Source organism: Oncorhynchus nerka, linkage group LG23 (genome assembly GCF_034236695.1).
Source record: "Oncorhynchus nerka isolate Pitt River linkage group LG23, Oner_Uvic_2.0, whole genome shotgun sequence".
NCBI lineage: Eukaryota > Metazoa > Chordata > Actinopteri > Salmoniformes > Salmonidae > Oncorhynchus > Oncorhynchus nerka.
Genome location: NC_088418.1, coordinates 6,584,130 through 6,611,947, shown reverse-complemented (window position 1 = coordinate 6,611,947; position 27,818 = coordinate 6,584,130). Strand labels below are relative to the sequence as shown.

Here is a 27,818-nt window from a genome sequence, read left to right as displayed (position 1 = left end):
TGTGTGTGTGTGTATTTCTGCTGAGGTTAAGGCCAGAGTCAGGTGGGTGGCCGCCAGGTAGCCCTGTTGTTTGATGTGGCCTGATGCTGTTGTCTTGTCTGCTTCATTTCCATCAGCACACCTGTCGTCCTATCCATCAGGCTCCTCCCCTAGCTCGGGGCTTCTGCCTCCTGCCTTTCTGTTAGCTGGTTTAGTATAAAGGAGAAGGACAGAGAACCAGAGGTATTTGTGTTTGTGTGTGAGATTGTAATCATTCCATAGGACACTAAAACTTCTTCATCACAAAACGACTCCAGTCTACTGCACCCCCCCACACACACATTAATCACACCTTCAGTCTCCAGACGCTAGACTCCACAGTCTCTTCAGCAACACTGACTGTCCCCAGGAGCCTGGACACACAACAACAACTATTACGGTAACTAGGATTGCATCCAGGGATTCAACACAGCAACCTAACCTCTAACTCAGTCCTTACAGCCCAGCGGACTGTTCCCAGGAGTCCAGAGTCAGGATAACATCCAAGGATCTCACCGGTCTCCACAGCAAAACCCAGCGACACACAACAACAAATCCAGGTCGGTTTTCATCCAGGCAGCGATAACAAACTACAACCTCTATCTTTAGTCTCCTTGGACTCACTGTTCTCCCCACTCCTAGGCTCCAGGATGACGTCTATGGCAGGTTGGCTGGCCCGTCAGCAGGAGAGGGAAAACGGTGTTGGAACCAACCAGCAGGCGGTAAAGTTCCTCCAGCAGGACTATGAAACGCTGCTTCAGGGCTGTCTGGAGTCCGGGAAGCTGTTCCAGGACCCGTTCTTCCCAGCAGAGAGCAAGTCTCTAGGGTACAAAGAGCTGGGGAAGTACTCATCCAAGACCAAGGGGCTGATGTGGAAGAGACCCACGGTAAGAGAGCACTTTTTGATTCCACATACAGTCTAGAATCTAGATGTACAACGACCAGATGTCTGGCTTTGACTACCAGGGTCTTTGTCTGGTTTAATTTGAAGCAGGGAAAAATGTATTGTTATCAGGTCGCAATTGTAAATGAGAACTTGTTCTCAACTTGCCTACCTGGTTAAATACAGGTGTTCTCAACTTGCCTACCTGGTTAAATAAAGGTGTTCTCAACTAGCCTACCTGGTTAAATAAAGGTGTTCTCAACTTGCCTACCTGGTTAAATAAAGGTGTTCTCAACTAGCCTACCTGGTTAAATAAAGGTGTTCTCAACTAGCCTACCTGGTTAAATAAAGGTGTTCTCAACTTGCCTACCTGGTTAAATAAAGGTGTTCTCAACTAGCCTACCTGGTTAAATAAAGGTGTTCTCAACTAGCCTACCTGGTTAAATAAAGGTGTTCTCAACTTGCCTACCTGGTTAAATAAAGGTGTTCTCAACTTGCCTACCTGGTTAAATAAAGGTGTTCTCAACTTGCCTACCTGGTTAAATACAGGTGAAATAAAATTTAAAAATAAAAATTGTGAGATGTATCAGTTTATCAGTGTGTTATATTTTTTATATATAATGTAAATTATACTCAGTGTCAAGATTACAATTCATTGGAGATTTAAGCTTGTCACTACAAAAGGTGCTGAGTAGAACCATATATGGTTTGTCCCCATAGCAGAACCATTTAAGGGTCTAGAACTCTCTAAGTAGGGTTCTACATAGAACCCCCTGTACCTGTATCTTTTATGAAGGGTTCTAGGCAGAATGGTTTGACCAAGAACTCTTTAACTTTTTAGAACCCTTAATGAATGGTTCCACCAGCCAAATCAGCCTTTAAAATGTAATTCTTTATAACAATACATTATGGTCTAGTTATACCCTAACCAAGTGGTGTTAGGAAACTCCTGGTTTTACACACCAGGCTTGTAAATCACATCATGCTGGCTTGCAAAGTGATGTGTAGTTCCTATTGGAATCTAGCTAGGTCAAGGATATTCAACAATTGGAACTTTTAATCACTTGCAACCTGCATTCAGATTGACGGCTTGGGTTAGTGAAGATGGCTGTGCGAAAAGGTTATGCTATTTATCTTTGTGTAGCATGAGGTTAATCAACCAATCAATGTACAAACGTAAATATTGAAACAATTCTGCAATAGAGCATGCTGGGAAACATGATAATGGTGGGCGTGGTTTTGAGTGCTTGACTCAACACAGAGTAAAAATGACACGGTCCGACTCAACTCTGGTTGTTAACAACCACCACAACACAAAAAACAACACTAAGGTTATTTTACACCATTGAGTGTTAAGTTAATTTATCTCGTGAATTATCACTAAAAATATTACACTGAAAAACCAATGCTTTGTTAAACTGGACAATTTGCTGTGTACCATATACAACACACTGCTGGTTCATACTCCCTTCTATTCTCCTACTCTCTGCTCAATAAAATCACAGAAAATACTACTTTGAAAGACAGAAATCATGGCAAAAAATATAAATTGTCAGTACTGTATATGTCAAATGATTAAGGGAGTACCAGACACATGTACTGTACAATTATCCCCCAGATAGGCACAGTTTAAAATATTCTCACACCTATCTTTAAAAATAAATGAATGGATCATATTACTCAATCTCTCAATGTTAACATTTAAATACTGAAGTAAACACTTCATGTTAAGGCTCTATTTAAAAGAAAGAAAAAGAATACAATGAAAAATTATTTTTCAGAATCAAAAGGGTTCTAGAAAGGGTTCTAAACCGTCACACAGAACCCTTTCTTTAAAAAAGTTTTAAAAACTAGGATGGTTTCTAGCTGGAACTCTTTGCTTTTACAAATAACTATTTCAGAACCCTGTTTCAAAAAAAAAAGGGTTCTTCAGATGAAAACGGTTCTTGAAGGAATCATATTTTTTTCCTAAGTGTGTGTCAAGAAGTACTGTCCCAGAGGAAAACGAGGTGGTTATTGCTGTTGTACAGTGCTGACATCATGTCAACCCAAAGATCTTTGTCAGTTACAATACACAAGCACAGTCACCTTTTAAAAGGCACCTTGGTGCAGGAAATGAAATTTACACTGAATGCTGTCCTGGGGATATAACTGCCCAGGTGTAGAACAATGGAAACACTACACAACGTATTATAATGGTAACCAGAGCTTTAGAGACATGGGCGGTGGGCGCTGGTCCGTTTGTTGACACTTGTTCTACTTTCTGTTTGACTGATCTCATTTTGATTGTGTTTTAGGGTTAGGATGTCCAATGACACACACAAAGACCACAACATAGCCTCTCCTCTGAGTCTAAAGATTATTATCATTATAATAATTTTTTTTTTTTTTTTACCTTTATTTATCTAGGCAAGTCAGTTCAGAACAAATTCGTATTTACAATGAGGAACCGACCAAAAGGGGATTAAAAAATAAAATAAAAATACACATCACGACAAGAGAGACTCCACAACACAACATAAAGAGAGACCTAAGACAACAACATAGCATGGTAGCAACACTACATAAAGAGAGACCTAAGACAACAACATAGCATGGTAGCAACACATGACAACACAGCATGGTAGCAACACAACATGACAACACAACATGGTAGCAGCACAACATGGTAGCAACAAATGACAACACAGCATGGTAGCAACACAACATGACAACACAACATGGTAGCAACACAACATGACAACACAACATGACAACACAACATGACAACACAACATGACAACACAACATGACAACACAACATGACAACACAACATGACAACACAGCATGGTAGCAACACAACATGACAACACAACATGGTAGCAGCACAACATGGTAGCAACACATGACAACACAGCATGGTAGCAACACAACATGACAACAACATGGCAGCAGCACAACATGGTAGCAGCACAAAACATGGTACAAACATTATGGGTCACAGACAACAGCACAGAGGTCAAGAAGGTAGAGACAACAATATATCATGCAAAGCAGCCACAACTGTCAGTAAAAGTGTCCATGATTGAGTCTTTGAATGAAGAGATTGAGATAAAACTGTCCAGTTTGAGTGTTTGTTGCAGCTCGTTCCAGTCGCGAGCTGCAGTGAACTGAAAAGAGGAGCGACCCAGAGATGTGTGTGCTTTGGGGACCTTTAATAGAATGTGAATGGCATAACGGGTGTTGTATGTGGAGGATGAGGGCTGCTGTAGATTTCTCAGATAGGGGGGAGTGAGGCCTAAGAGGGTTTTATAAATAAGCATCAACCAGTGGGTCTTGCGACGGGTATACAGAGATGACCAGTTTACAGAGGAGTATAGAGTGCAGTGATGTGTCCTATAAGGAGCATTGGTGGCAAATCTGATGGCCGAATGCTAAAGAACATCTAGTCCCTCGAGAGCACCCTTACCTGCCGATCTATAAATTATGTCTCCGTAATCTAGCATGGGTTGGATGGTCATCTGAATCAGGGTTAGTTTGGCAGCTGGGGTGAAAGAGGAGTGAATACGATAGAGGATACCAAATCTAGATTTAACCTTAGTCTGGAGCTTTGATATGTGCTGAGAGAAGGACACCGTCTAGCCATACTAGCATGTACTTGTATGAGGTGACTACCTCAAGCTCTAAACCCACAGAAGTAGTAATCACACCGGTGGGGAGAGGGGCATTCTTCTTACCAAACCACATTACCTTTGATTCGGAGGTGTTCAATGTTAAGGGCAGAGAAAGCTTGTTGGACACTAAGAAAGCTTTGTTATAGAGAGTTTAACACTAAATCCTGGGAGGGGCCAGCTGAGTATATGACTGCTTCATTTGCATATAAATGGATGAGAGAGCTTCCTAGTGCCTGAGCTATGTTGTTGATGTAAATTGAGAAGAGCGTGGGGACTAGGATCGAGCCTTGGGGTTACTCCCTTGGTGACAGGCCGTGGCTGAGACAGCAGATGTTCTGACTTTATACACTGCACTCTTTGAGACAGGTAGTTAGCAAACCAGGCCAAAGACCCCTCAGAGACACCAATACTCCTTAGCCTGCCCACAAGAATGGAAGGGTCTACCGTATCAAATGCTTTGGCCAAGTCAATAAAAATAGCAGCACAACATTGCTTAGAATCAAGGGCAATGGTGACATCATTGAGGACCTTTAAGGTTGCAGTGACACATCCATAACCTGAGCGGAAACCAGATTGCATACCCGACAGAATATTATAGATGTCAAGAAAGCCAGTCAGTTGATTATTGACAAGTTTTTTTTCAACACTTTTGATAAACAGGGCAAAATAGAATCTAATAGATTAGATCAAAAGGGGATTTTGTCAACTCATTGTTTACTCAGCTGACTAGACCAGAGAGTGTTATCAGCCTGCTGCACTCTGAAAAAGCCAATTTAACCCATTTCTTAATCAGCATCATTCTGTGAGTTGAGTGGACTTCAAGAATTTGAGCTAATGTTTGTTTAAAGCCTGTTGAGTCAATTTACAAATTCATGTTTGCCTTTGGAAGGCAACACCGTACGATGGTTCAGCTATATGCCCAAATGTTGACTAAACTAAACCTTACGATTGCACGTTGAATCAATAAACTGAATTTGAAGAAGCTTGTTGAGTAAAGATACAAATGTATATTTTCTCAAAACCAATCAAACCACGCCCATTATTATCATATTTCCCAGCATGCTCTTATTGCATGTTGATTTTCACGAATTATTTGTTTCAACACCATGTACAGTGATTGGCTAATTAATCCTATGCTACACAAACATAAATAACAGCCATTTTTTTCTAAATTAATCAAATTTTTTTGCGCCCGTTGCTAAGGTGACTGTTCCAGTTTATATGATTTAGGTAGCCTAACTAATCACTTTCCCCCATGGCAGTCATTCTCAATGCATGTTTATTACAAGTTTCTTAAAAAGTACCTTGAAAAATAAACTAAAAGAGATAAAAGTTCCAGTTGTTGGCTCTCCTAACTCTGGCTGCATTCTAATAGGAATTACACATCACTTTGCAAGCCAGAATAATGTAACTTGCAGGCTCTATGTGGCCTGTAAACCAGGAGTTTCAGACCACTGTGTTAGGGTGTAAACCAGGAGTTTCAGACCACTGTGTTAGGGTGTAAACCAGGAGTTTCAGACCACTGTGTTAGGGTGTAAACCAGGAGTTTCAGACCACTGTGTTAGGGTGTAAACCAGGAGTTTCAGACCACTGTGTTAGGGTGTAAACCAGGAGTTTCAGACCACTGTGTTAGGGTGTAAACCAGGAGTTTCAGACCACTGTGTTAGGGTGTAAACCAGGAGTTTCAGACCACTGTGTTAGGGTGTAAACCAGGAGTTTCAGACCACTGTGTTAGGGTGTAAACCAGGAGTTTCAGACCACTGTGTTAGGGTGTAAACCAGGAGTTTCAGACCACTGTGTTAGGGTGTAAACCAGGAGTTTCAGACCACTGTGTTAGGGTGTAAACCAGGAGTTTCAGACCACTGTGTTAGGGTGTAAACCAGGAGTTTCAGACCACTGTGTTAGGGTGTAAACCAGGAGTTTCAGACCACTGTGTTAGGGTGTAAACCAGGAGTTTCAGACCACTGTGTTAGGGTGTAAACCAGGAGTTTCAGACCACTGTGTTAGGGTGTAAACCAGGAGTTTCAGACCACTGTGTTAGGGTGTAAACCAGGAGTTTCAGACCACTGTGTTAGGGTGTAAAACCAGGAGTTTCAGACCACTGTGTTAGGGTGTAAACCAGGAGTTTCAGACCACTGTGTTAGGGTGTAAACCAGGAGTTTCAGACCACTGTGTTAGGGTGTAAACCAGGAGTTTCAGACCACTGTGTTAGGGTGTAAACCAGGAGTTTCAGACCACTGTGTTAGGGTGTAAACCAGGAGTTTCAGACCACTGTGTTAGGGTGTAAACCAGGAGTTTCAGACCACTGTGTTAGGGTGTAAACCAGGAGTTTCAGACCACTGTGTTAGGGTGTAAACCAGGAGTTTCAGACCACTGTGTTAGGGTGTAAACCAGGAGTTTCAGACCACTGTGTTAGGGTGTAAACCAGGGTGTAACTAGGCCCTCAAAGAAAGACCTTTTGATGTATGTGTTGTCTGTATACAGAGGTCATTGTGGTGTTATTGCCTCCATGGCTGAGCAGGCCATTTCGAAGCTTCAATGATTCAATCTGCCTTTTTCCACCTTGCAGAAAGCCTTTGTTGAGCTTAAATTAGTACTTAATCAAGGTAAAAACAAGTATATGTTATTTTATAAATCTCATAAAAATGTATCTGATGATTTATGCATACTTACATTGGATGGGGCCCTTATTGATCGTGTCCCAGATTTTATAATTTCTAGGCATCTGGATCAATGATAGACTTTCTGTCAAAACCATGTTGATGAGTTAGTTAAGAATTATGATTATTTTTTTTTTATAGGAATAGGTCCTGCCTTTAGTTAAATAGTAGAAAACAAATAATTCAGTTCGACATTCATTGCGGTCTTCGACGATGGCGATATCGTCTCTCTGAATGAGTCTGCCGTTGTATTGAGGTCTCTGGGTTTATCACAGTATCACTACGCTCTGTATCAGTGTTCCACAATTATAAAAGCCCTATTGCATAAACTACCCACCACGTCTCTCTGGGTGCAGTTTAACACAGTATCACTACGCTCTGTATCAGTGTTCCACAATTATAAAAGCCCTATTGCATAAACTACCGACCACGTCTCACTTCTCTGTTAACCTTCAGAAATACAAGCTATCAGATACGATCTCAGGAATTACTCATTCTAGAGATCCCTTCGAGGTAAATCTGCCTTGAGCTATTTTGCACATGGCTTGTGGAATGGTCTATGAAGCAGTCCAGACGGCTATGTGAGGACCTTCTTAAGGAAGAATTTGTTACATTTGTTATGATTTTATGATTGATCTTGTGTTTTTGGGGGGAGGAGGGGGGGGGGTGTTTGTGTTTTTTCGCTGGCTTATATATTTGAATGTGAACTATATATTTGAACTAGACCCATGTCTTCTAACTTGCTCCAGATCTTAGCTGTAAATGAGAATGTATTCTCAGTCAACTCACACTGGTTAAATATAGAAAACTTTAACAAATATATATTATTCATAAATAGTTTAATTTCACACTGGGGAAATATGCAAATAAGGTAGAATAAATTCTCAAGTTGAATTGTACGTTCACACTAAAATTCTAAATCGAGTGAACATACAGTTGAGCTTGAAAATGTATGTTGGTTCAACTACAGTTTATGCCCAAATGTCAAGTAAACGCACAATCCTATTGCAGCTGGTTTAACAAATAGATTCCCCTGTTCTCGCTCATGCGTTTGCTGTAGGATTTGACGAGCAACTTATCATACGACAATGATTACTGTGTAAACAAAGGAATTCTTCTGTCTCTCACATGTGACTGCTGTAGGAGTTGTGCTCAAACCCCAAATTCATTGACGATGGAGCCACCAGGACTGATATCTGCCAAGGAGATCTGGGTAAGCATATTTCACAAAGAGAAGGGGTGTTGAGGTAAATACTGCTAATCCCAAGATCCTCCTCCCACTAATTCTGGCTTTGTGTCCACCAACAGACAGTGAAGGAGACTACAACATATGTTTGTCTACAGATATATTGCAGAAGAGTATAATCTTTGTCTATAGATGTATTAAACGTAGGGCATATATTTGTTCTGTGATGTATTACAGTTTTGTTTTCAATCGCGTTGGTGCCAGTATGTGGTGCGATTTTCACAATTATATTTTCGTAGTACAAAACTCAAAACAGATCATCAAAAAAGCTAATTTTCAATTGACACACAAAATCACAGTCACTTTTCCACAAAAATGAATCAGTGTTTCATCTAGAAATCACATTGAAATACATATAAAGGAATTGCTTTTCACAATGCTCACGTTACCTATGATATGATAATCTTCTCATTTGAATGGCGCTGGAGGAGATTTAATGGGCTCCTAAGATTTGTGCTATTCTGTGTTTCGTTGGCGTTGTTTGTAACTTATTTTGTACATAGTGATTCTGCCACCGTCTCTTATGAACGAAAAGAGCTTCTGGATATCAGAGCAGCGATTACTCACCTCAGACTGGACAAAGATTTTTTTCTTTAACGAGTCGGACGTGAAGGATTTACTCAAGATACCCGACCAGGCCCAAATACCCGTCATTCACATGAAGAGAAGACGTCGTTACAGAGGACGCAGGTCAGGGTGCCTTGTGAGAATTCGTCGGAGAACTCGCCTCTACCATCCGTCCCGTTGGCCAATGTGCAATCATTTGAGAATAAACTGTATGAGTTCCGTTCAACACTATCCTACGGGACATTAAAAACGGTAACATCTTATGTTTCACCGAGTCGTGGCTGAACGACAACATGGATAACATACAGCTGGCTGGGTTTTCGGTCCATCGGCAAGATAGAACAGCTGCCTTCCATAAGACGAGGGCTGACGGTCTGTGTCTATTGGTCAATAACAGCTGGTGCACCAAATCTAATATTAAGGAAGTCTGGAGGTTTTTCTCGCCTGAGGTAGTGTATCTCATGATAAGCTGTAGACCACACTATTTACCAAGAGAGTTTTCATCGTTATATTTCGTATCTGTCTATTTACCACCACAAACCGATGTTGGCACTAAGACCGCATTCAAAGAGCTGTATAAAACTATTAGCAAACTATTTACATTTGCCTGATGTAAAAATAGTGTATTGCCTGATATGAAAACAGGGTAATATACTGTAATTGACAGTACTGTAGCATATTACAGTGTATTGCCTGATATGAAAACAGGGTAATATACTGTAATTGACAGTACTGTAGCGTATTACAGTGTATTGCCTGATATGAAAACAGGGTAATATACTGTAATTGACAGTACTGTAGCGTATTACATTCAAATTACAATTTATAAAGCTGTTTCTTGTATTTTCTGCTATTGGTTTAAACGGGTTGTTAAAACAACTCAATTGAGATGATATCATCATGTAGTGTTTTGATGACTAAAATCAATTTTCTCGTGATATTTCACAGTAAACGTATATTTTGGATCAATGATTGTGTGGTGAAGAAAGCAAAATGAATTCATACACAATAATATTATTATGAGACTGCGTTTGCAAAGTTGCGCCAGTTTCAGAGTGTTAAAACTTCAAACACATACTTTATGAAAACAACACCAACGGTTGTATTTACTCTCCTGTTTCCCTCCCTCCCTTGTCAATATCGCTGAGATGTTTCCATTGTTACAGTTTTGTAACTATGACAAAACAGGATGTTTGTTGTATGCGGTAATCTGGCAGAACCAGACGAGTGTGTCTCTGAATATTGCATACAGTACTACAAGACTGGCACAAGTATAATATATATATATTTATATTTTATATATATATAATATATATGTGTGTGTGTGTGTGTGTGTGTGTGTGTGTGTGTGTGTGTGTGTGTGTGTGTGTGTGTGTATTACAGGGGACTGTTGGCTGCTGGCTGCTATTGCATCACTGACCCTGGACGAGAGAGTGCTGGCCAGGGTTGTTCCTCCTGAACAGAGCTTCACTGACCGCTACGCTGGCATCTTTCACTTCCAGGTCAGGGGTCAGGGGTTAGGGGTCACGAGTTAAGGGTCAAAGGTTTTAACATCTAGTTTTTCCCAATCCTCAACACTCTCCATTCATTGACATTTACATATTGTTCATTGAGCAAACACTCTTATCCAGGGGCAACTTGAATTCAACTAAGGTAGATAAAACAGTCACATACAGTATGTCAGTCATTGCTAGTGTGAGAAAGACAAGTACACATGTTTTTCCAAGATCCTTAGTGAATTTTCCCTTTATTTTCTGTCATAGGGGACTTGTTTTACGCCTGTGGAAGTTAGATCGTTTCTAGGTTTAGAGACAGTTGTAGTGTCCAGTATGCTTCTCCATGTTCTGCCATGTGATTCACTCTCTTTGTGACACGTTGAGACATTCTATGGAATGTTGTCTGTTGTGGTCCTCTTCAGTTCTGGCAGTTTGGTGAGTGGGTGGACGTGGTGATTGACGACAGGCTGCCCACCAGAGATGGAAAGCTGCTGTTTGTTCACTCAGCCGAGGGCTCTGAGTTCTGGAGCGCCCTGCTGGAGAAGGCCTACGCCAAGTAAGATACAGCACCATAGTACATACATGGTTTATGCTAAGACACAGCACCATAATACATACGTGGTTTATGCTAAGATACAGCACCATAATACATACATGGTTTATGCTAAGATACAGCACCATAATACATACATGGTTTATGCTAAGACACAGCACCAGGGGTGGCAGGTAGCCTAGTGGTTAGTGCGTTGGACTAGTATCCAAAAGGTTACAAGATCAAATCCCCGAGCTGATAAGGTAAAAATCTGTCCTTCTGCCCCCTGAACAAGACAGTTAACCCACTGTTCCTAGGCCGTCATTGAAAATAAGAATTTGAAAGCAAGAACATAAGAATCTGATGGGCACCAGAATTTCTTAATTGACTTGCCTACTTAAATAAATTGTGAATAATGATGAGACACAAATATCAAAAAGTGCTGTAATTTCTAAACTGTTCACCTGATATAGATGAAAATACCTTCAAATTAAAGCTGACATTCTGTACTTTAACCTCATAGTTGTTATATAATTTCCAATCCAAAGTGCTGGAGTACAGAGCCAAAACAATAACAAACTTGTCACTGTCCCAATACTTGTTGGACCTCACTGTGTCACTGAATATATTGTCTGTCTCTCTGTCTCAGGGTAAATGGATGCTATGAGTCTGAATATATTGTCTGTCTCTCTGTCTCTGTCTCAGGGTGAATGGATGCTATGAGTCTGAATATATTGTCTGTCTCTCTGTCTCTGTCTCAGGGTAAATGGATGCTATGAGTCTGAATATATTGTCTGTCTCTCTCTGTCTCTGTCTCAGGGTAAATGGATGCTATGAGTCTGAATCTCCCTTCTCACCTAATTTGCTCACATTGTATATAGACTTGTTTTTTTTTACTGTATTATTGACTGTATGTTTGTTTTACTCCATGTGTAACTCTGTGTCGTTGTATGTGTCGAATTGCTTTGCTTTATCTTGGCCAGGTCGCAATTGTAAATGAGAACTTGTTCTCAACTTGCTTACCTGGTTAAATAAAGGTGAAATAAATAAATAAAATAAAAAATATATTGTCTCTCTGCCTCTGTCTCAGGGTAAATGGATGCTATGAGTCTGAATATATTGTCTGTCTCTCTGTCTCTGTCTCAGGGTAAATGGATGCTATGAGTCTGAATATATTGTCTGTCTCTCTGTCTCTGTCTCAGGGTGAATGGATGCTATGAGTCTGAATATATTGTCTATCTCTCTGTCTCTGTCTCAGGGTGAATGGATGCTATGAGTCTGAATATATTGTCTGTCTGTCTGCCTCTGTCTCAGGGTGAATGGATGCTATGAGTCTGAATATATTGTCTGTCTCTCTGTCTCTGTCTCAGGGTAAATGGATGCTATGAGTCTGAATATATTGTCTGTCTCTGTCTCAGGGTGAATGGATGCTATGAGTCTGAATATATTGTCTCTCTGTCTCTGTCTCAGGGTAAATGGATGCTATGAGTCTGAATATATTGTCTCTCTGTCTCTGTCTCAGGGTGAATGGATGCTATGAGTCAGAATATATTGTCTGTCTGTCTGCCTCTGTCTCAGGGTGAATGGATGCTATGAGTCTGAATATATTGTCTGTCTCTCTGTCTCTGTCTCAGGGTAAATGGATGCTATGAGTCTGAATATATTGTCTGTCTCTGTCTCAGGGTGAATGGATGCTATGAGTCTGAATATATTGTCTGTCTCTCTGTCTCTGTCTCAGGGTAAATGGATGCTATGAGTCTGAATATATTGTCTGTCTCTGTCTCAGGGTGAATGGATGCTATGAGTCTGAATATATTGTCTCTCTGTCTCTGTCTCAGGGTAAATGGATGCTATGAGTCTGAATATATTGTCTGTCTCTCTGTCTCAGGGTAAATGGATGCTATGAGTCTGAATATATTGTCTGTCTCTGTCTCAGGGTGAATGGATGCTATGAGTCTGAATATATTGTCTGTCTCTCTGTCTCTGTCTCAGGGTAAATGGATGCTATGAGTCTGAATATATTGTCTGTCTCTGTCTCAGGGTGAATGGATGCTATGAGTCTGAATATATTGTCTCTCTGTCTCTGTCTCAGGGTAAATGGATGCTATGAGTCTGAATATATTGTCTCTCTGTCTCTGTCTCAGGGTGAATGGATGCTATGAGTCTGAATATATTTTCTGTCTGTCTGCCTCTGTCTCAGGGTGAATGGATGCTATGAGTCTGAATATATTGTCTGTCTCTCTGTCTCTGTCTCAGGGTAAATGGATGCTATGAGTCTGAATATATTGTCTGTCTCTGTCTCAGGGTGAATGGATGCTATGAGTCTGAATATATTGTCTCTCTGTCTCTGTCTCAGGGTAAATGGATGCTATGAGTCTGAATATATTGTCTGTCTCTCTGTCTCAGGGTAAATGGATGCTATGAGTCTGAATATATTGTCTGTCTCTGTCTCAGGGTGAATGGATGCTATGAGTCTGAATATATTGTCTCTCTGTCTCTGTCTCAGGGTGAATGGATGCTATGAGTCTCTGTCAGGTGGCTCCACCATTGAGGGCTTTGAGGACTTCACAGGAGGGATAGCAGAGAACTACCAGTTGGACAAAGCTCCTCCTCACCTCTTCAAGATCATGGAGAAGGCTCTGGGCCTGGGCTCTCTACTGGGCTGTTCCATTGATGTAGGTTGATCAATATTTCAATTGATTAATTGATTGATTTAGATACTAACATCACAATTGTTTATTTTTTAGATCACCAATTCCTATGAGACAGAGGCAGTGACAGCTCTTAAACTGGTGAAGGGACACGCATACTCTGTCACCGGTGCTGAAGAGGTAAAGTACCTACATATCACAGTGTCCACACTGTACCAGCACCATTTACCCCAGGTTCACCTGTATTTCTGATGGGCTCTAACCCCAGGTTCATCTGTCTTTCTGATGGGCTCTAACCCCAGGTTCATCTGTATTTCTGATGGGCTCTAACCCCAGGTTCATCTGTATTTCTGATGGGCTCTAACCCCAGGTTCATCTGTATTTCTGATGGGCTCTAACCCCAGGTTCATCTGTATTTCTGATGGGCTCTAACCCCAGGTTCATCTGTATTTCTGATGGGCTCTAACCCCAGGTTCATCTGTATTTCTGATGGGCTCTAACCCCAGGTTCATCTGTCTTTCTGATGGGCTCTAACCCCAGGTTCATCTGTCTTTCTGATGGGCTCTAACCCCAGGTTCATCTGTCTTTCTGATGGGCTCTAACCCCAGGTTCATCTGTCTTTCTGATGGGCTCTAACCCCAGGTTCATCTGTCTTTCTGATGGGCTCTAACCCCAGGTTCATCTGTCTTTCTGACGGGCTCTAACCCCAGGTTCATCTGTATTTCTGATGGGCTCTAACCCCAGGTTCATCTGTCTTTCTGACGGGCTCTAACCCCAGGTTCATCTGTATTTCTGATGGGCTCTAACCCCAGGTTCATCTGTCTTTCTGATGGGCTCTAACCCCAGGTTCATCTGTCTTTCTGATGGGCTCTAACCCCAGGTTCATCTGTCTTTCTGATGGGCTCTAACCCCAGGTTCATCTGTCTTTCTGATGGGCTCTAACCCCAGGTTCATCTGTCTTTCTGATGGGCACTAACCCCAGGTTCATCTGTCTTTCTGACGGGCTCTAACCCCAGGTTCATCTGTATTTCTGATGGGCTCTAACCCCAGGTTCATCTGTCTTTCTGACGGGCTCTAACCCCAGGTTCATCTGTATTTCTGATGGGCTCTAACCCCAGGTTCTTCTGTCTTTCTGACGGGCTCTAACCCCAGGTTCATCTGTATTTCTGATGGGCTCTAACCCCAGGTTCATCTGTCTTTCTGATGGGCTCTAACCCCAGGTTCATCTGTCTTTCTGATGGGCTCTAACCCCAGGTTCACCTGTCTTTCTGATGGGCTCTAACCCCAGGTTCATCTGTCTTTCTGATGGGCACTAACCCCAGGTTCATCTGTCTTTCTGATGGGCTCTAACCCCAGGTTCATCTGTATTTCTGATGGGCACTAACCCCAGGTTCATCTGTCTTTCTGATGGGCACTAACCCCAGGTTCATCTGTCTTTCTGATGGGCTCTAACCCCAGGTTCATCTGTCTTTCTGATGGGCACTAACCCCAGGTTCATCTGTCTTTCTGATGGGCACTAACCCCAGGTTCACCTGTCTTTCTGATGGGCTCTAACCCCAGGTTCATCTGTCTTTCTGATGGGCTCTAACCCCAGGTTCATCTGTCTTTCTGATGGGCTCTAACCCCAGGTTCATCTGTCTTTCTGATGGGCTCTAACCCCAGGTTCATCTGTCTTTCTGATGGGCTCTAACCCCAGGTTCATCTGTCTTTCTGATGGGCTCTAACCCCAGGTTCATCTGTCTTTCTGATGGGCACTAACCCCAGGTTCATCTGTCTTTCTGATGGGCTCTAACCCCAGGTTCATCTGTCTTTCTGATGGGCTCTAACCCCAGGTTCATCTGTCTTTCTGATGGGCTCTAACCCCAGGTTCATCTGTCTTTCTGATGGGCACTAACCCCAGGTTCATCTGTCTTTCTGATGGGCACTAACCCCAGGTTCATCTGTCTTTCTGATGGGCACTAACCCCAGGTTCATCTGTCTTTCTGATGGGCTCTAACCCCAGGTTCATCTGGGGTCAGGTCCTACCCTTTCAATAAAATCACAAACATATGGGGGAAAAACACAGTACTGATTGTGTTAAATAAGACCACAGGCCTAAGTGAGTCCTGTTCTCAATCCAGGTCCATCTCCATAGAGACCCGGTCCAGCTGATTCGCATCAGGAACCCCTGGGGACAGGTGGAGTGGACTGGGCCCTGGAGTGATGGGTGAGGGAATGATCATGACTTCCAAGCAGTACACTGAAATAGACTACAAGACCAACAAGCTCTACAGCCTGGTCCCAGATCTGTTTGTGCTGTCTTGTCAACTTCAATGCTCATTGTCACCAAAGGAGTTGGCAAGACAGCACAAAGAGGTCTGGTACCAGGCTACGATATGCCCACTGTGTCCACAAGGAAGACCTACACCAAACAATATTGAGAGTGGGAAACTGCCCTACCAAGCACAAAGGCAGTAATGGCTAAATTGGTCCAAAATTTTTTGCTACATTAAATACACGTTTAGTCACGTGGACAAGTATCCTGCCTCTATTGTATTGTGTTTAGGAGAAAATGGAGGTCATGTTAGCAGTAACTGGATAAGGTTACTGTGAAACTAAGGTAAATGAAAACCATTTTTCTCAATTCCACGCTATGAGCAGTTACTGCCGTTTTGCTTGTTAGTGTACAATATCTCTGCTTACTGCACAGACCATGATCACCTGTAAAACCTCCCTCCACTATTACCATGATCACCTGTAAAACCTCCCTCCACTATTACCATGATCACCTGTAAAACCTCCCTCCACTATTACCATGATCACCTGTAAAACCTCCCTCCACTAGTACCATGATCACCTGTAAAACCTCCCTCCACTATTACCATGATCACCTGTAAAACCTCCCTCCACTATTACCATGATCACCTGTAAAACCTCCCTCCACTATTACCATGATAACCTGTAAAACCTCCCTCCACTATTACCATGATCACCTGTAAAACCTCCCTCCACTATTACCATGATCACCTGTAAAACCTCCCTCCACTATTACCATGATCTCCTGTAAACACCCCCCCCACTATTTACACTGACTGCTGGATCCCTTTGATCAGTTCTAGTGAATGGAAATATGTCCGTCCCGACGAGAAGCTGAAGCTGGATCATGTTGCTGAGGATGGGGAGTTCTGGTAAGTCGGCCACTGCCCCCTGGGGCCCTTAAGAGTTTTCCTTCTCATAAGTGATGGCACTGTGCCATTAAGAGTTGTCCTTCTCATAAGTGATGGCACTGTGTCACTAAGAGTTGTCCTTCTCATAAGTGATGGCACTGTGTCATTAAGAGTTGTCCTTCTCATAAGTGATGGCACTGTGTGATTAATTTTGTGACTAGGGGGCAGTTCTGTTCTATTAACTATCCTGTGTTCCCTCCCAGTTCTGTTCTATTAACTCTCCTGTGTTCCCTCCCAGTTCTGTTCTATTAACTCTCATGTGTTCCCTCCCAGTTCTGTTCTATTAACTCTCCCTCCCAGTTCTGTTCTATTAACTCTCCCTCCCAGTTCTGTTCTATTAACTCTCCTGTGTTCCCTCCCAGTTCTGTTCTATTAACTCTCATGTGTTCCCTCCCAGTTCTGTTCTATTAACTCTCATGTGTTCCCTCCCAGTTCTGTTCTATTAACTCTCCTGTGTTCCCTCCCAGTTCTGTTCTATTAACTCTCCTGTGTTCCCTCCAAGTTCTGTTCTATTAACTCTCCTGTGTTCCCTCCAAGTTCTGTTATATTAACTCTCCCTCCCAGTTCTGTTCTATTAACTCTCCCTCCCAGTCCTGTTCTATTAACTCTCCTGTGTTCCCTCCCAGTTCTGTTCTATTAACTCTCCTGTGTTCCCTCCCAGTTCTGTTCTATTAACTCTCCTGTGTTCCCTCCCAGTTCTGTTCTATTAACTCTCCTGTGTTCCCTCCCAGTTCTGTTCTATTAACTCTCCTGTGTTCCCTCCCAGTTCTGTTCTATTAACTCTCCTGTGTTCCCTCCCAGTTCTGTTCTATTAACTCCCTGTGTTCCCTCCCAGTTCTGTTCTATTAACTCTCCTGTGTTACCCAGTTCTGTTCTATTAACTATCCTGTGTTCCCTCCCAGTTCTGTTCTATTAACTCTCCTGTGTTCCCTCCCAGTTCTGTTCTATTAACTCTCCTGTGTTCCCTCCCAGTTCTGTTCTATTAACTCTCCTGTGTTCCCTCCAAGTTCTGTTCTATTAACTCTCCTGTGTTCCCTCCAAGTTCTGTTATATTAACTCTCCCTCCCAGTTCTGTTCTATTAACTCTCCCTCCCAGTTCTGTTCTATTAACTCTCCCTCCCAGTCCTGTTCTATTAACTCTCCTGTGTTCCCTCCCAGTTCTGTTCTATTAACTCTCCTCTGTTCCCTCCCAGTTCTGTTCTATTAACTCTCCTGTGTTCCCTCCCAGTTCTGTTCTATTAACTCTCCTGTGTTCCCTCCCAGTTCTGTTCTATTAACTCTCCTGTGTTCCCTCCCAGTTCTGTTCTATTAACTCTCCTGTGTTCCCTCCCAGTTCTGTTCTATTAACTCCCCTGTGTTCCCTCCCAGTTCTGTTCTATTAACTCTCCTGTGTTCACACCCAGTTCTGTTCTATTAACTATCCTGTGTTCCCTCCCAGTTCTGTTCTATTAACTCTCCTGTGTTCCCTCCCAGTTCTGTTCTATTAACTCTCCTGTGTTCCCTCCCAGTTCTGTTCTATTAACTCTCCTGTGTTCCCTCCCAGTTCTGTTCTATTAACTCTACAAGTGTTCCCTCCCAGTTCTGTTCTATTAACTCTCCTGTGTTCCCTCCCAGTTCTGTTCTATTAACTCTCCTGTGTTCCCTCCCAGTTCTGTTCTATTAACTCTCCTGTGTTCCCTCCTAGTTCTGTTCTATTAACTCTCCTGTGTTCACACCCAGTTCTGTTGTATTAACTATCCTGTGTTCCCTCCCAGTTCTGTTCTATTAACTCTCCTGTGTTCCCTCCCAGTTCTGTTCTATTAAACTCTCCTGTGTTCCCTCCCAGTTCTGTTCTATTAACTATCCTGTGTTCCCTCCCAGTTCTGTTCTATTAACTCTCATGTGTTCCCTCCCAGTTCTGTTCTATTAACTCTCCCTCCCAGTTCTGTTCTATTAACTCTCCCGTGTTCCCTCCCAGTTCTGTTCTATTAACTCTCATGTGTTCCCTCCCAGTTCTGTTCTATTAACTCTCATGTGTTCCCTCCCAGTTCTGTTCTATTAACTCTCCTGTGTTCCCTCCAAGTTCTGTTATATTAACTCTCCCTCCCAGTTCTGTTCTATTAACTCTCCCTCCCAGTTCTGTTCTATTAACTCTCCCTCCCAGTTCTGTTCTATTAACTCTCCTGTGTTCCCTCCCAGTTCTGTTCTATTAACTCTCATGTGTTCCCTCCCAGTTCTGTTCTATTAACTCTCCTGTGTTCCCTCCCAGTTCTGTTCTATTAACTCTCCTGTGTTCCCTCCCAGTTCTGTTCTATTAACTCTCCTGTGTTCCCTCCTAGTTCTGTTCTATTAACTCTCCTGTGTTCACACCCAGTTCTGTTCTATTAACTATCCTGTGTTCCCCCGAGTTCTGTTCTATTAACTCTCCTGTGTTCCCTCCCAGTTCTGTTCTATTAACTCTCCTGTGTTCCCTCCCAGTTCTGTTCTATTAACTATCCTGTGTTCCCTCCCAGTTCTGTTCTGTTAACTCTCATGTGTTCCCTCCCAGTTCTGTTCTATTAACTCTCCCTCCCAGTTCTGTTCTATTAACTCTCCTGTGTTCCCTCCCAGTACTGTTCTATTAACTCTCATGTGTTCCCTCCCAGTTCTGTTCTATTAACTCTCCTGTGTTCTCTCCCAGTTCTGTTCTATTAACTCTCCATTGTTCCCTCCGAGTTCTGTTCTATTAACTCTCCTGTGTTCCCTCCCAGTTCTATTCTATTAACTCTCCTGTGTTCCCTCCCTGTTCTGTTCTATTAACTCTCCTGTGTTCCCTCCCAGTTCTGTTCTATTAACACTCCTGTGTTCCCTCCCAGTTCTGTTCTATTAACTCTCCTGTGTTCCTTCCCAGTTCTGTTCTATTAACTCTCCTGTGTTCCCTCCCAGTTCTGTTCTATTAACTCTCCTGTGTTCCCTCCCAGTTCTGTTCTATTAACTCTCCTGTGTTCCCTCCCAGTTCTGTTCTATTAACTCTCCTGTGTTCCCTCCCAGTTCTGTTCTATTAACTCTCCTGTGTTCCCTCCCAGTTCTGTTCTATTAACTCTCCTGTGTTCCCTCCCAGTTCTGTTCTATTAACTCTCCTGTGTTCCCTCCCAGTTCTGTTCTATTAACTCTCCTGTGTTCCCTCCCAGTTCTGTTCTATTAACTCTCCTGTGTTCCCTCCGAGTTCTGTTCTATTAACTCTCCCTCCCAGTTCTGTTCTATTAACTCTCCCGTGTTCCCTCCCAGTTCTGTTCTATTAACTCTCATGTGTTCCCTCCCAGTTCTGTTCTATTAACTCTCATGTGTTCCCTCCCAGTTCTGTTCTATTAACTCTCCTGTGTTCCCTCCAAGTTCTGTTATATTAACTCTCCCTCCCAGTTCTGTTCTATTAACTCTCCCTCCCTCCCAGTTCTGTTCTATTAACTCTCCTGTGTTCCCTCCCAGTTCTGTTCTATTAACTCTCATGTGTTCCCTCCCAGTTCTGTTCTATTAACTCTCCTGTGTTCCCTCCCAGTTCTGTTCTATTAACTCTCCTGTGTTCCCTCCCAGTTCTGTTCTATTAACTCTCCTGTGTTCCCTCCTAGTTCTGTTCTATTAACTCTCCTGTGAAACACCCCAGTTCTGTTCTATTAACAGAGTTCTGTTCTATTAACTCTCCTTGTTTCCCTCCCAGTTCTGTTCTCTCCTGTGTTCCCTCCCAGTTCTGTTCTATTAACTATCCTGTGTTCCCTCCCAGTTCTGTTCTGTTAACTCTCATGTGTTCCCTCCCAGTTCTGTTCTATTAACTCTCCCTCCCAGTTCTGTTCTATTAACTCTCCTGTGTTCCCTCCCAGTACTCTTCTATTAACTCTCATGTGTTCCCTCCCAGTTCTGTTCTATTAACTCTCCTGTGTTCTCTCCCAGTTCTGTTCTATTAACTCTCCATTGTTCCCTCCGAGTTCTGTTCTATTAACTCTCCTGTGTTCCCTCCCAGTTCTATTCTATTAACTCTCCTGTGTTCCCTCCCTGTTCTGTTCTATTAACTCTCCTGTGTTCCCTCCCAGTTCTGTTCTATTAACTCTCCTGTGTTCCCTCCCAGTTCTGTTCTATTAACTCTCCTGTGTTCCCTCCGAGTTCTGTTCTATTAACTCTCCTGTGTTCCCTCCCAGTTCTGTTCTATTAACTCTCCTGTGTTCCCTCCCAGTTCTGTTCTATTAACTCTCCTGTGTTCCTCCCAGTTCTGTTCTATTAACTCTCCTGTGTTCCCTCGAGTTCTGTTCTATTAACTCTCCTTTGTTCCCTCCCAGTTCTGTTCTAAAACTCTCCTGTGTTCCCTCCCAGTTCTGTTCTATTAACTCTCCTGTGTTCCCTCCCAGTTCTGTTCTATTAACTCTCCTGTGTTCCCTCCGAAGTTCTGTTCTATTAACTCTCCTGTGTTCCCTCCCAGTTCTGTTCTATTAACTCTCATGTGTTCCTCCCAGTTCTGTTCTATTAACTCTCCTGTGTTCCCTCCCAGTTCTGTTCTATTAACTCTCCTGTGTTCCCTCCCAGTTCTGTTCTATTAACTCTCCTGTGTTCCCTCCCAGTTCTGTTCTATTAACTCTCCTGTGTTCCTCCCAGTTCTGTTCTATTAACTCTCCTGTGTTCCCTCCCAGTTCTGTTCTATTAACTCTCCTGTGTTCCCTCCCAGTTCTGTTCTATTAACACTCCTGTGTTCCCTCCCAGTTCTGTTCTATTAACTCTCCTGTGTTCCTTCCCAGTTCTGTTCTATTAACTCTCCTGTGTTCCCTCCCAGTTCTGTTCTATTAACTATCCTGTGTTCCCTCCCAGTTCTGTTCTATTAACTCTCCTGTGTTCCCTCCCAGTTCTGTTCTATTAACTCTCCTGTGTTCCCTCCCAGTTCTGTTCTATTAACTCTCCTGTGTTCCCTCCCAGTTCTGTTCTATTAACTCTCCCGTGTTCCCTCCCAGTTCTGTTCTATTAACTCTCCTGTGTTCCCTCCCAGTTCTGTTCTATTAACTCTCCTGTGTTCCCTCCCAGTTCTGTTCTATTAACTCTCCTGTGTTCCCTCCCAGTTCTGTTCTATTAACTCTCCCGTGTTCCCTCCCAGTTCTGTTCTATTAACTCTCCTGTGTTCCCTCCCAGTTCTGTTCTATTAACTCTCCCGTGTTCCCTCCAAGTTCTGTTAACTCTCCTGTGTTCCCTCCCAGTTCTGTTCTATTAACTCTCCTGTGTTCCCTCCCAGTTCTCTTCTGTTCTATTAACTTTCCTGTGTGGGGATCCCTCCATTACCTGTCAATATTACTGAGATATTTGAAGAAAAAGAAATAGCAGGATCGATTCAGAATTGTTCTCATCTCTTTGCATCTCTCTGGCAGACAAACATGCACCCTTTAAAAGCCTTTGAGTAAAAAAGATAACAAATACTTGGTTCTCTATGGAACTTTCAGATCTTTTTATGATGAGAAATCAGGCCAAGACTAGAGATACTGACTCTTTAGCTGATTGGCAGCTTTTCAGGCAATTGAGAAGTACATGTTCATCCTCGATCAAGAAAATAAAATCTAGCTACTTTCTATATTCTATCTCAATTTTGTACAACATTTAATGCACTGAAGCGTAGAAAGTCCTCTCCTTCCCTGTATAAGAAAGTTATGTTAGACTCTGGCATGATTACTGAGACATGTAAGATAAGTGATGCTCTTGATCAACGTTTGAAGAAGGCTTTTTGTTTAAATGAAATGGTGGTTTAATAAACCGAGTGCCTGTCCCTCTCCTAGACTCTTAGTTGTTTCGATGGAAGTTCAACCTTCTAGTGAATCTTTGTCTTCATTTCAACAACATTCTACTTGTTATTGTTCTAAAAGAATACACCGGGTGTAACGTTCAAAGAACGTTAAAGAACTAAGGTCAGAAGGTGACACCGGGGCTGATTTGCTTGATCCCTTCTTGCTGCAGCTTTCTGCTTTTGTGATTCCAGAATCTTTCTGCTCTTGTGATTGCAGAATCTTTCTGCTCTTGTGATTGCAGAATCTTTCTGCTCTTGTGATTCCAGAATCTTTCTGCTCTTGTGATTGCATAATCTTTCTGTTCTTGTGATTGCATAATCTTTTTGCTCTTGTGATTGCAGAATCTTTCTGCTCTTGTGATTGCAGAATCTTTCTGCTCTTGTGATTGCAGAATCTTTCTGCTCTTGTGATGGCAGAATCTTTCTGCTCTTGTGATTGCAGAATATTTCTGCTCTTGTGATTGCAGAATCTTTCTGCTCTTGTGATTGCAGAATATTTCTGCTCTTGTGATTGCAGAATCTTTCTGCTCTTGTGATGGCAGAATCTTTCTGCTCTTGTGATGGCAGAATCTTTCTGCTCTTGTGATTGCAGAATCTTTCTGCTCTTGTGATTGCAGAATCTTTCTGCTCTTGTGATTGCATAATCTTTTTGCTCTTGTGATTGCAGAATCTTTCTGCTCTTGTGATTGCAGAATCTTTCTGCTCTTGTGATTGCAGAATCTTTCTGCTCTTGTGATGGCAGAATCTTTCTGCTCTTGTGATGGCAGAATCTTTCTGCTCTTGTGATTGCAGAATCTTTCTGCTCTTGTGATTGCAGAATATTTCTGCTCTTGTGATTGCAGAATCTTTCTGCTCTTGTGATTGCAGAATATTTCTTCTCTTGTGATTGCAGAATCTTTAGCACAAATGTTTTACATTACAATGGTTCCTGGAACCATCGTCAGGGTCTGGAAGGCAGCCCATATACTGCTCCTTCACAAAGGTGGTGACCCCTGTGACCTAAATAATTGAATAAATAGTACACTTAGATCCTTTTTTAACTTAAATGTATACTAAGTAGTACACTACTTTAGACCAGGGTCTATAGGGTAGTAGTGCACTACTTTAGACCAGGGTCTATAGGGTAGTAGTGTACTACTTTAGACCAGGGTCTATAGGGTAGTAGTGCACTACTTTAGACCAGGGTCTATAGGGTAGTAGTGCACTACTTTAGACCAGGGTCTATAGGGTAGTAGTGCACTACTTTAGACCAGGGTCTATAGGGTAGTAGTGCACTACTTTAGACCAGGGTGTATAGGGTAGTAGTGCACTACTTTAGACCAGGGTGTATAGGGTAGTAGTGCACTACTTTAGACCAGGGTGTATAGGGTAGTAGTGCACTACTTTAGACCAGGGTGTATAGGGTAGTAGTGCACTACTTTAGACCAGGGTGTATAGGGTAGTAGTGCACTACTTTAGACCAGGGTGTATAGGGTAGTAGTGCACTACTTTAGACCAGGGTCTATAGGGTAGTAGTGCACTACTTTAGACCAGGGTCTATAGGGTAGTAGTGCACTACTTTAGACCAGGGTGTATAGGGTAGTAGTGCACTACTTTAGACCAGGGTCTATAAGGTAGTAGTGCACTACTTTAGACCAGGGTGTATAGGGTAGTAGTGCACTACTTTAGACCAGGGTGTATAGGGTAGTAGTGCACTACTTTAGACCAGGGTCTATAGGGTAGTAGTGCACTACTTTAGACCAGGGTGTATAGGGTAGTAGGGCACTACTTTAGACCAGGGGGTACCTTCAATCCCCTCCCAGTTAGATGAATCTGCTTTTAGTTGTTTACACATCTCCTGTGGAATGATCTCCAAAACTCATTAAAGTTGCTGGAGTTGGTATTTGTTTCATATGACTGTGTTTGCTTTTCATGGATAGTGTAATTGGTGTGTGTATATATAATATTATATATATATATATATATATATAATATATATATATATATATATATATATATATATGTATGTATAGTGTAATTGGTGTGTATAGAGAGGTATTGCCTAATTGATGTGTAGATAGATACTGTATGTATAGTGTAATTGGTGTGTGTATATATAATATTATATATATATATATATATATATATATGTATGTATAGTGTAATTGGTGTGTATAGAGATAGGCTAGGTATTGTCTTGATGTGTAGAAAGATACTGTATGTATAGTGTTATTGATGTGTGTATATATAATATTATATATGTATAGTGTAATTGATGTGTGTAGTGTAATTTGATTTGTATATAGATAGGCTATATATAGTGTTATTGACAGTGGGGCAAAAAAGTATTTAGTCAGCCATCAATTGTGCAAGTTCTCCCACTTAAAAAGATGAGAGAGGCCTGTAATTTTCATCATAGGTGCACTTCAACTATGGCAGACAAAATGAGAAAAAAAATCCAGAAAATCACATTGTAGGATTTTTAATGAATTTATTTGCAAATTATGGTGGAAAATAAGTACCAAATACTTTTTTGCCCTACTGTACATGTGTATATTATATATGTATAGTGTAATTGATGTGTATAGTGTCATTTGATTGGTATAATAGATAGGCTATATATAGTGTAATTGATGTGTATGTAGATATGCATGCAGGGCTCCTCTGCAAAAAAGACCAGGGGCCTCAGCTTGACTTCCTGCTAAGATGTACATTTACATTTTAGTCATTTACCAGATGCTCTTATCCAGAAAGTTTTACAGAAGTGAATGAATATATTTTCCACACTAGTCCCCCCGTGGGAATTGAACCCACAACCCTGGTGTTGCAAGTGCCACGCTCTACCAACTGAGCCACATAAAACATTTAAACATTCAAGACAACCACAGGTGCTGTTTCAGAGGAATAGAACTACTGATGTAGGATCTTAATTTGAGCCAGCCTGCTACAGCAGGAAAATAATCCTACGGCAACAGGAAATGTGGATTATAATAACGGTGAGGTAGGGCTTGATATATTTTATTTAGGGCAAATCAACTCGGACATTTCGAAGCGGGAAATGAAAAACTTTAGAAGCCTTTTTAAACCTAGAAAATACTACACGTTTGTATTTCCTGCCTCGCAGGAAGATTCCTGCATCAACAGGATGATCAAATTAAGATATGGCATCTGTAGAAATTACAACAACAATGTGTTGCTAAGTGGCATTAAAATCAGGCAATTGTGTGGGTTTGAAAGTTAAAAAGCCTCTATTGTGCGGGCTAAGCCATTATTAACGTACACCGAAGCGTATCGGGCTAACGCGTTCATCAGCGTGTCTGCTGATGCTGAAGTGTTTCCCACCAGAATCTACAGGATGTTCGACTCAGACATTTGTGAGGCAGTTCTTAGCTTGGCATCCCCAACTTATTTCACTGTTGTTTGAAGTGAAACCGTGGTCTGCACAGTGTTTACGTCTGGTTCATCCAGGGTCTGTCTCTCTGTCTCTCTCTCTCTCTCTCTCTCTCTCTCTCTGTGTCTCTCTCTGTGTCTCTCTCTGTGTCTCTCTGTCTCTCTGTCTCTCCAGGATGTCCTATTCAGACTTTATACGTCAGTTCTCCAAGCTGGAGATCTGTAACCTGACTCCGGACATCCTGACCAGTGACGAGGTGGGCCGCTGGAACAACTACCAGTATAAAGGCACGTGGAGGGTAGGGTCTACCGCTGGAGGCTGCAGGAACCATCCAGGTACATCCAACAAGTCTGAATAGTTTAAAGGAGAAGTTGTTGACCGTCTGTAGATAAAAGCCATGTTATTAAAGCTTCTGAAAGAGACGTTTGTTTTGCGATTTCCCTTGACTTGACTTCCTCGTTCTGCATTATCAGGGGGCTCGAAATAAACATGAACAAAATCTCCAAAAAACACCCAAATATACTGGAACAAAAATACAAAACGCAACATGCAACAATTTAATCGATTTTACTTGAGTTACATTTCCTATAAAGGCAATCAGTCATTTAAAATGAATTCGTTAGGCACTAATCTATGGATTTCACATGACTGGGAGTACAGATACGAATCTGTTGGTCACTGATACCTTGTAAAAAAACGAGTCAGTATCTGGTGTGACCACCATTTTGCCTCATACAGTGTGGCACATCTCCTTCGCATAGAGTTGCTCTGGCTGTTGATTGTGGCCTGTGGAATGTTGGTCCCACTCCTCTACAACGGCTGTGTGAAACTGCTGGATATTGGCAGGAGAACAGCACAGCTGGTCCGGTGGAATCAAAAACAAAATGACTGATTTCCTTATAAGATCTGTAACTCGTTCAAATCTATTAAACTGTTGCGTTCTGCGTTTATATTTTTTTCTTCAGTATATCTGAGTGTTTTTGGAGATTTTTGTTCATGTTTATTTCGAGCCCCCATATTACAGGAGTATGAGAGTCTTTCACTGGTTGGTTTAAATTTCGATGTCTCGTTTTGCCCTTAAACGAGGCACTGATTTCCCTCCTCTCTTCCAGCCACGTTCTGCTCCAACCCCCAGTTCCTGGTGTGTCTGGAGGATGTGGACGATGATCCTCTGGATGGTGTGGATGGCTGCACTTTCCTGGTGGGCCTGATGCAGAAAGACGGACGACGCAACCGCCAGATGGGAGAAGACCTCAGTGCCATCGGGTTCGCCATCTATGCGGTATGTATATTGCACCAATGTTTCTTAATTAGGCTCCTCGCTCCCAATGAAGCATAGATCGTCAATCAGCTATTTTGCTCCATCGTACTCTGTTCTGTTAATATCAAATCCAAAACCAAATCCAATTGTATTTGTCACATGCGCCCGAATACAACAGGTGTAGACCTTACAGTGAGGAGGCAGGTAGCCTAGTGGTGAGAGCGTTGGACTAGTAACCCGAAAGTTTACAAGATCGAATCCCCGAGCTGACAAGGTGAAAATCTGACGTTCTGCCCCTGAACAGGCAGTTAACCCACTGTTCCTAGGCCGTCATTGTAAATAAGAATTTGTTCTTAACTAACTTGCCTAGTTAAATAAAGGGGAAATGCTTACTTACAAGCCCTTAACCAACAATGCATTTTTAAGAAAAATAAGTGTTAAGTAAAAAATTGAAAATAAAAGTAACAAATAATTCAACAGCAGCAGTAATATAACAATGTGGAGGCT

At 42.1% G+C, this 27,818-nt stretch overlaps 1 protein-coding gene across 1 annotated transcript in view; it reads left to right on the top strand.

Moving 5' to 3' along the window:
* The first annotated feature begins 311 nt into the window (after positions 1-311).
* Positions 312-27,818, top strand: part of LOC115107157 (calpain-2 catalytic subunit-like) — a 78,176-nt gene continuing 50,669 nt past the window's right edge. Inside the window, exons 1-11 of the mRNA XM_065007807.1 lie at positions 312-578; positions 661-905; positions 8,359-8,428; positions 10,412-10,530; positions 10,947-11,080; positions 13,563-13,731; positions 13,804-13,887; positions 15,828-15,913; positions 16,800-16,874; positions 26,225-26,385; positions 27,163-27,332. Of these exons, the coding sequence (XP_064863879.1) occupies positions 669-905; positions 8,359-8,428; positions 10,412-10,530; positions 10,947-11,080; positions 13,563-13,731; positions 13,804-13,887; positions 15,828-15,913; positions 16,800-16,874; positions 26,225-26,385; positions 27,163-27,332 (1,305 nt within the window). The 5' untranslated portion in view covers positions 312-578; positions 661-668. The remainder of the gene's footprint in view (positions 579-660; positions 906-8,358; positions 8,429-10,411; positions 10,531-10,946; positions 11,081-13,562; positions 13,732-13,803; positions 13,888-15,827; positions 15,914-16,799; positions 16,875-26,224; positions 26,386-27,162; positions 27,333-27,818) is intronic.